The sequence below is a fragment of the Cryptotermes secundus genome, unplaced genomic scaffold (genome assembly GCF_002891405.2).
Source record: "Cryptotermes secundus unplaced genomic scaffold, Csec_1.0 scaffold2534, whole genome shotgun sequence".
In the NCBI taxonomy this organism is placed as follows: domain Eukaryota; kingdom Metazoa; phylum Arthropoda; class Insecta; order Blattodea; family Kalotermitidae; genus Cryptotermes; species Cryptotermes secundus.
The window spans coordinates 66,201-76,432 of NW_019737437.1; the positions used below are offsets into that span (position 1 = coordinate 66,201).

Genomic DNA, 10,232 nt, shown 5'->3' on the forward strand with positions numbered 1-10,232 from the left:
ATCAGAAACATCTGGAAAGTTTCGAAATATGGTGTTGGAGAAGGATGGAGAAGATCAGTTGGCCCGATTATGTGAGAAATGAAGAAGTGTTAATTAGAGTCAGTGAGCAGAGGAATATCCTACACGAAATAAGAAAACGGAAGGCTAATTGGATTGGTCATGTTTTACGCAGAAACTGCCTTCTAAAAGAAGTTATCGACGGAAAGATAGATGGGCGGATAGAAGTGACAAGAAGACGTAAGAAGATGCTGGATGACCTTGGGGACAGAAGAGGATACTGTCATTTGAAGGAGAAAGCTCTAGATCGCATTAAGTGGAGGAATTGTTTTGGAAGAGACTGTGGACCTGTCATCTTGACAGATTACTGATGATGATGAATGAGGGTATAATGTATATTATTCAGGAATTGGGATATTCAATAATCTACCACAAGGCATCAGGAATCTATTAAATGATATTACTAAATTCAAACAGGCTCTAAAAGAGATTCTTCTTGCTGGTTCATTTTATTCTTTAAATGAATATCATGAACGGAACAAAAGGGGTGATCTTGATTCTTATAAATAGTATCTAAAATTAACCTTGACAAGTCCTTGACTTCTGAGAGAAGTTATTTATTCCATTTATTGTTCATGCATGTTAGATGTGTGAGTGATTTAACAAACATTATTTGATATTGTACTGTTTATTGATAATATCCATTCATATGCATTGTTTTTATAAACTGGATGAATTTTATAAGATAAACGGTTAATATGTTTTCATCTAGTATTTAAGTCTTGCTGTAGTCACATTTTATTATGTTAAGTGAGTGTGTTGTCTATGTTCTATATTATGTTATTTTGACTTGTTCCAGTGATTGGTTGGAACATTTCTTTGATTTTTGACGTATTCTAGATCCAGTGGTGTCAACTTGTTTCTCGCCCTGTAATTGGAACTACTTGAATATAAGAATAAATTAAATTAAATGAGGGTTTACTGTACTTGCAATGCAGCAACTTACCAAGGCTTGATTCCTGAATGAAGTAACACAGTGAAGCCAAAATAGCTGCCCCTTGCTCCTGTCCCTTTCAATGGATCTTCATACATTATGGGGTGATTTGTATCCAAGTTGAAGCCATGGGAAGAAAGCAAAAGAATACTAGTTACCAGCAATGTAAACAACAAAAACATTTTTCACTAATGACAAGCAGTTTCTAGCCCTGCTTATGAGTATTAATAACATGTAATTAATCTTATAGAAGTGCTGTTCCCATTTTGTATGGCGATAACATCTAATCTGAACACTGATTACCTAACAATGCATGTATGTCTGACATTTGCATGTCTTGTGTTATCTACACAGGAAAGAGAAAGGAAGTCCAGGTCAACCACAAAACAGGAAACTGCACCAAAAGGAACAGTCATGTGCCAGATAATCGACAGGAAATTAAATACATCAATGGCTTCATTTTAGGAATCGTCTAATGTTCCTTTATAACATATATAACACCACCCATACATGTGTTCAAAAACAGTCAGTCTTTGTCAGGATAATTATGTACTCACTCTAACATTACTGTTCAGATATATAACCACTGCTATCATTTGTCTACAGAGACAATTACACTGGCTATCAGCCAGTCCAGTACACTATATACAGTATATATACATTTACATACATCATTTGAATATTTGGTATATCAATACACAAAACCATTGTATTACAATACACTTAGTGTGGAAATTTGCAAATTTTTTGATTCAAGAGTACAATCTCAACATACATACAAAAATAGATAACTCTTCACCATCTTCTTAAGTGCAACACACTGAAAAGAATATTCATATGTGGGATATTACAAAGGCCATATTATACAACATGATACATTTGCTAAACATTCCTACAGCTTACAGTATACAGAAAGTATGATATAGAAATTCATGTAGGTAAGAATACAAAACTCACTGTGCATTTGACAACCTCCAAGTGTTTAAATTTCTTTCTGTGGGGTGGAATCTAAATGAACACTCACTATTACTAGCTTTCTGGACTTCCGTCAATCAACTGTTGGAAATGGTACATATCTGTCACCTTAGGGTGGGACAAATCCAGCTCCAAAAACACTTGTGTTCTATTTTAGACTATCAGATGATGGACAAAGTCCAGAAAACTAATAATGTGTGTTCAAATTTAACTTGCAAACAATGCCTAACACACTGACTTCTTGATAAATGCCTATTATCCTGACTACAGCAGTCTTGTTTACAATGGAACTTAACAATTATTTCAGTTTGCTTCTAAACAAACACATGCTTAAATAATAATATTATTAATGACAGATTATGGCCACTATTTCAATCACCCAGAAGTTAATATCACAACAGAAAGAAGAGCACATAGCAACTGGTACTCACTGGCACATCAGTATACCTATTACAAGATGCATAGTTACTTTCATTTAAGTAAATGCTAGGCAGTCTATTTATGAATATACCATAAACTCCACAACAGTGTACAGTAAACTCAGAATAAATGACTTACTGATAGTTTCAGGATCATCCTAATAATAATACATTGACATGGTTCAATATTATCAGAAGCACATTTATATAAAGGAAATATTAATAATTCCAGTTCCTGAAATAGATAAAAAATCCATCTCTTCAATTTATGTTGCCAGCAATAAACTACATTTATTCTTATACAGAACAGATGTGTGTGTGACCCGGAGTGGAAATGGCTTTTCAGTACTAGGTAGACACTCCAGTTCAGAAGCAGGCAGATGTTCCTGATCAGCAGAAAATTGCAGGGAATAACAAGCCCATATTAAATGGAAATTTAAATGCTAAATAGTCTTGATACTGACAGTGTCATTAAACAACCAACTTAAGGCATTGGAAATAGCCTTCTCACAATGAAGCACCCTGTCTCTATGAATCTACTTCCATTTCCAGCTGTGTGTAACATACTTCAAGAGCCTGCTCCATAACTTCCTGTATTTCTCCACTATTATACTACCCAAATTGATGAAACATTATAACGCTATAATTAGTCAGGAAGAAAATGGTAAACTTCCAAATGTTTCTTCACTTCATTGTGACCAAGCTGTTATTTCTGTCTGTTGAGAATAAAATTAGATTTGGTGTAGTGAATTAGATTAGGTGGGTTTTTCAGCTTTTAAAAAAGACTTAAAATCATTTTTATTGAAACATTCTTTTTATATGATAAATGAATTTGTTAGTTTTAATAAAAAAAGTGGATGGTGCAAGCACTTATGTTTGGATGTCATAGCTATTCATGAGCTGTATATAGTAGTTTGTATATTTTTTGGAATGTTGTATTTATATATTGCTTATGATTGTAACAAAGTTAGTAGTATGCTTGTAACTTTGTAGATTTATTTTGTTAACTTGTATTACTGAATGATGTGTCCAAGTGTTACTATGTAGCAAAACGGATGAAATACAATACAATACGATTAAAGGGATAAATGTTAAATGACACTTGCACCATGACTGTATTTGATATATTGTGCATCTCCTAAGATGTACAGGAAGATAAATATAAAGTATGGCAGCTACATAGTCAGTACTCTCCACTGTAGGAAAAGTTGCTTCAAATACACCAAGTTAACAGTTAACTTCTGAAGTCAGACAACAATAGCATAAGTAGTTAAATTTGGAAACTTCAGGATAGTACACCTACAAGGGAACAATCAACTCATGGAACTCATAAGGAATTACCTCTCTTTTGACTGCATTTAGAGCACAATCTGACTTATCATTTCATACTTTCAGTGTGTCTGTTTTCACAATTACCACTAAATTAACAACGCAAAAGGAAAAAATTAATATCTTTCCTTTACTTAATTTTCAAAGTTTCCAAATATAATATGTTAAAATGTTTTAAACCAGTGTTGCAACTGTCCTGAAGCCCAAACCAATGTTCTAGTCAGTTTCCTTGAACCAACATGCTGTAAGCGCAACAGTGAACATCTTATTTCATCGATAATTTTGTGACAGTAAATAAAAACAAACTGTTATAAATATCCAGTCTTTGGCATCAACATAACGGAATAGTTATGGACTGTACAGTTGGCTACAGCAGACACAACCTTGAATCTTTATCATCCAAGAACAAAGAATTTAAAATTTTTGATACTATAACAGGGTTGGCAGTTGGATTTTAATTGGGGGATAATGGTAGTTATTGAAAGAAACAATCCTCTGTCTACCAGACCACAAACATGTAGTAGCAATAGTTGCATGCATGGATAATAAGAATGAGAAGATTACTAATTGGAGACATCACTTTGTTTGGCAGAAATTTAATGACATTTTGGAGGAACATACTGCCTGTCTTCAGGCATGAACAGTAAGCTGAGCAAGCCCAGAAGATAGGACTCTGCATTGTCATCACCATGCGAATTTCAAATTCCACAGTAAATATTAAAATTGCAGCATTTAAGTGCTGTCATACATAGACTTGCTGTTAAGTGGAAGATGTGAAAATACAGGCTCAAAATTACAGAACCTTATGTGGCCAATATGATTTATTTTCATATTTTCATCTGTCTGCTACATTGCTGTTGTTTTTTCATACCAGACGATACAGTTCAGACGCAAAATTGTGGTTTATTACTAAACTTATTTGAATATATGAAGATCTGAGGTTTTCTGGAGTTAAGACCTAAAAGTATCAAATTTAAAAAATTTCAACCTTTACAGAAATGGCTATGTCTGACAGCACAGGATATCTGTTGACATTTTACATGCACTATATAGCCAAGAAACAATGGAAATTGTTACATTTGAAGTTCTTTGGGAACTGTTATTTTTGTTATTTATCCATAAAAGAACAGCAACTCTGAAAACCTAAAAAGTGGCTTGATATTTCTATGGCTCAGATCATTTTAAATTTGAACCGTCTTCAAGCAGTCATCCTGAAGGAAAGTATCTGGCTTCAAATGACTAAATCTCTGCAATCAACAAAGATTATTTTGAATATTTAACTCTTAAACAAGATTTCAGTATACTATATTATAAGGGACAGGACCCTTTTATTATATGACATTCTACTGTTATGAGGAGCAGAGGGTTAAGGTGCTCTATGGAAGCCAAATCTCATTGAATATACTCGGTCCAAGACAGAGTAAGAGTGGCCACATCCAACTTTTCCCACAGCCTAGAAAGTTGTGTTACTAAGTCAGCAAAGTATATTTTAATTACAATGGGATCAGTAAATGAATCTACAGTTTTCTTTCTGTGGGATCTACAACTACAGGTTTCAGATCTGGTGTTTCATTATATTAACACACACACTGCCATTTCATACAGAAAAGCACAGCACTATTCTGCAAACATTACTTCAATTTTCAAAATTAAACAGGGTATGAAGATATAATTTAAAATGGATGCAATGAAGCCTTTTGTGGCAACAGCTGCAAGAACACAGTATCCAATGTTTCAGAAACTGTTTCTGTCTCCATCATCAATGATTGATATGAAGAGTGACATGATAGCATACTGTATTTATTATACCAACAGAATATGATCCCGGTTATCTCTGCAATTTGCAGATGGTGTCCAAAATGTTGAATACTATCTCCATCTTTATGCAGCTGATCACTCAAAATAACTCCACTGCACACAGGCACTGTGAAAACTTTAAATCATACAAACCCCAAATAAATGTTTATGCACATATTTGAATTCTACATTCCAAACTGTTGTTCCTATGACAACATGTCCATCATGTCATGCCACTCATTGACTCTTGTTTCATCATCAAACTATGCTTTTGTTCAGTGTTGTGTGAGATACAGTTGTTACCAATATCAACACTGTTTTTGGATAATAGCATTTTTCTGGTCTCCAAAATGCCAGAACTACAATGTATTTCTATCCATATTCATCAACCAGAATGCTATTAACTGCCGTGAAAGCTTAAAATCCACAGTATTACCATTATATCAAAGTCTGCTCACAGATTTTCTGATTAAAAACTAGTTAATCGTTCAAAATTCTTTAAAAAATAAACTCAATGTTTACTGATCATTCATTGAATTCCTGTTGACCTGTGGCCTGCATGTGGTTTAGGTATCACATTTCTGTTGCACTGCTTATGAGGAAAGCAGATAATAATGTTAAGTCATATGAAGTACATAGTGCGTAACAAAACTTTACATAACAGCAAAGTTGCTACAGTAGTATAATACGAGGGTCGTACTGAAAGTCATGAGCAAAAATTTTTTGTAAAGTAACATGCTTTATTATTGACAAACCAAATACACCACCTCAATCTACAGACCTTTCTTTATTTTTCCACATAGTCGGCACTTTTTTGTACACATTTCTCCCAGCATTCTGGGAGTTTGAAAATTCTCCTTCTGTAAAATTCCGTTCCAGCCATCCGAAGACACTGACACACTGCTTTCTGCATTGCCTCCCTTGTCTCAAAACGTTGTCCATGCAGCTGATCCTTCACAAATCCGAAAAGATGGTAGTTGGAGGGTTCCAGGTCAGGGCTATAGGAAGGTTGTGGAAGAAATTCCCACCCCATCTTAGCAATTGCTTCCAATGTGAGGCGAGTGGCATGGGGGCGAGTGTTGTCATGCAGGATGTTTCATCCTGGACATTTATCGCGCAATGCACGATGGAGCTTGTGCAGCATCTGGACATAATGAGCAGCACTAATGTCTTGCCCAGGTTCCAGGAATTCAGCCAGAATAAACCCCTCTGCATCCCAGAAGACTATGCCCATCACCTTCGCAGCTGATGGCACTGTCTTTGCCTTCTTTTTTGATGGAGAATGCAAATGGTGCCATTCCATACTCTGCCGTTTCGTTTCAGGCTCAAAATGGTGAAACCAGCTTTCATCACCTGTCACAATACAGAGCAAAAAATCATTGCCTTTGTGTTGATATCTCTGCAGCAGTTCTGAGGTGATGGCTTTTCGCTGACCTTTGCGGCCTTCAGTCAATAACCGCGGGACCCAACGAGCACATACTTTCCTATAGCCCAAGCTTTCAATCATCTCCTGTACTGCACTGTGCCCTATTCCAAGTTTTCGCGCTATTGTGTCCACAGTCACATGCCTGTCATCTTGAACAATCTCGTCCACTCTTTCGTTGTTGCGTTCAGTTGAGACTGTTCGAGGACGACTGCTCCAAGGCTCTTCTTCGATGGTGTTCCCATCTTTAAAATGTTTCACCCATCTCTGAACACTGCTCGCACCCATGCACACTTCCATAAGCACGCTGAAGTCTCTGGTGAATTTCTGCAGCAGGGATTTCCTCTTTCATAAGAAATTTGATGACAGCATGCTGGCGAAATGACATATTGTTGTTGGTTATTTTGTTAGGAGTGATACTGGTCACGTGATGCAAGCTATTGATATCACAAGACATTCAAGGTTAACACAACAGCTGGTTCCACCTACCACTGTACTCTCTTTCGTCTGCTGTTCCCAGATTGCATGCAAAAAAAAGTTGCTCATGACTTTCGGTACGACCTACGTACATACAGTATTGCTCATGACTCTGAAAGAAGAAAACTGATAATGGGTAATGAGTGTACCTATCAGCTCAACAATCCAGAAAATTAGGCTTGCAATACATAATCAGAAGTATCTATTCTTTGCTTGTGACAGTCACTTTCCTTGTCAGTATCACATTATATAGTAGCTAAAACTTTAAAATTTAAACAAGGAATAATATGCAAATTGAGGCATCAGTCATTGTTCACTTTCCATACAGTACGGACAATTCTTCGCAAGATGAGGCATTGACTATACAGTAAGTAATAATATATACTATATCTTCGATATCAAAATCAATTATTAATTATAACAAAATTTAATACTATTATATTCATATCATTGTCAGATTAATTTGCAACATCATGGGCCTCCTATGCATTCTTATATATAAAAAAAATATCAAATTTCCAATTTGTCCATGGAAACGTATGAAAAGTAAAATATCGACGACTGATTCGATGTTATATAACATCAATTTTATCTTGTTTTATATAATAACTTTTAGTTTTTTATATAATCTGACTTATTGTATTTTTATGAAAAGTATTTTAAATGATTAATAACATTGTATCCAATCTAATGTACTGCAGTTCAATGGTATATGTTTGTTAATATGTGTTTGCCTGATGAATGCCGTTAGTGGCTGAAACATGTAGCGTAACCATAGCTGCGTGCTGTCCTTGATTTTTTCTGTTTGTTGTGTTGTGACGGTCAATAAAGAGCTGTACATTAGAGTATATTCATACAAATAAAAATGTTGGGAATGAGGATTCTAATCATATTCAAAAACTCTATCACAGTATTTGCACATTTCTTTAAGAGTTGTGGTTACTGAGCTTACTGGAAAGAGAAGTTTTGTATCTTTTGCTTTTCTCTATTAGGACCAGGATAGGAAACAGATTTTTGTATACCTCAGATTACATAGTACTGAATGATGAATTGGAAAAAATGTGGAAGGAAGTGGTCATGGCCTAATATGAGGAAATATCTCAAGATTTGTCTGGCAGAAACAACATGGAGTGTCTGAAGTGTGACAAGATGAGACATGAGTACTATGAACATTCTCCATGATTCCAAGCAACCCATTTCTTCTTATCCTTCCAATACAACTACAGACATAGTCGTAAAGCAACTGTGATTAACTGCACCTAAGGTCTTCCACTCTGGCATTCTACAGCGACATTTTTAATCCTACTGACCAGTTCACGGTTCTGTCCTTCACTGTGACCGGTCCACCGCCAGCTGCAAAGTGTATGTGAATTTTGCTGATAACTCAGCATGCTTGATGGCTGATAATGTATGGAATGAAGGAAAATAATACACCTCTACACAGTATTCTGTTACATGACAGGCAGTGTGGCTCATGCATGTGAAGTCTGTTTATGATTTGTCAGAAGCAGGCAGTAGTTATCAGCGCCATGAGCCATTTGTTCCCAGTTAGCAGTTAGTCTGCAGTGTGGCATGACATGGTTCATGAAACTTTAGAGCAACGTGTATTTTTGTATGTCACCTATGTGAAATACAGATCTGCTTTAAGTGCTGGAGAAAATTTTGATGTGAATTTCATGATGAAAGAGTTCCTAGCAGACAATTCATAATTTGGTGAATAAACATAGAATGGGACTCCACTAAGTGCTTCATGAGGAGAAGTTGGATGACACAGGGGCCAGACTTGAACATACACCTAGAAGATAACTGAAAGGTCTAGTTCAAGAGACTGGAGTGTCAAAGTCTAGTGCAAGGATTGTTGTACGTGTTCTTTAATGAAACAATTAATTGCAAAAGATATTTACGTGAAGAGGGATGGCATTTTCAAAACCTTTGATCTGTAAAAAAAAGGTAAGACTTCCCTTCATTCCAAATGTTACCGGCATGCTGTCATTGCAAAATTCATGTGCACTTCATGGCTGGCAGTGCCCTGGTAGTGGTGAAGCACATAGCCGTGAAAGCATCAATTTTATTAAAAAACACCCTGTATTTAGCAACATTCTACCGTGACATCTGCATTGAACCTCTTGAAATGTAAAAGCCAAGAAATCAGAACAGTCTCTGAAGGTCTGTATGTATAGTCAAACTACCACTTACGGATTTGCTGGAGAGCAATTGACCTGAACATTAGGATGATAATGAGAATCTTAAATGGAGGAAATTGACTTATGATCAATGAAACTGGATGTTATGTGAGGGAAAAATGTAGATCAAGGATCATTAAATGGGGGTTCTGATGTATTAACATAAACCTAATGCATTATAATTTCTTTTCATTTTTTCTTTTCAACATATCACTCCAAAACTTCTGCTTTCAGTCCAAGTACAGTCCCATCAATTACACTTCTCACACCCATGGTATGAGAACATATGCTCCTTTTTGCACATATTATAAGACATGTCTGAAGATACACAGATTGCAAGTACGAAACAAAAATGATACTGTTAATTAAAGAACATGGTCTTCCAGGATGATTCCATGTAGTCTGGTAGAGAGGTAGCAACACTTTGGAGAACATACTCTCCCATCTTAAGAGTCAACATGAGAGTCTACAAACTCCATGGCATTACATCTTTGAAGACACTAACCTTTATATTCATTGTTGTGAGAACTTCAAATCCCAGAGTCAAGCTACTTATACACTATTCCAAATCATGATCTAACTTATGTGAGAAGATCCTGATATGCAGGCGCCCCACACTATAGTCGCTTCTACCACCA

The 10,232-nt window shown here is 35.8% G+C and overlaps 1 protein-coding gene across 3 annotated transcripts in view; it reads right to left on the reverse strand.

Annotated features, from left to right (window-relative positions):
* LOC111870474 (integrin alpha-9) overlaps window positions 1–1,282 on the reverse strand; it is a 54,230-nt gene extending 52,948 nt beyond the window's left edge. For all 3 annotated transcript variants that reach the window (XM_023862803.2, XM_023862800.2, XM_023862802.2), the window contains exon 1: window positions 1,004–1,282. In XM_023862803.2, coding sequence (XP_023718571.1) covers window positions 1,004–1,173 — 170 coding nt within the window. In that variant the 5' untranslated portion in view covers window positions 1,174–1,282. The remainder of the gene's footprint in view (window positions 1–1,003) is intronic.
* Window positions 1,283–10,232: the final 8,950 nt, after the last annotated feature.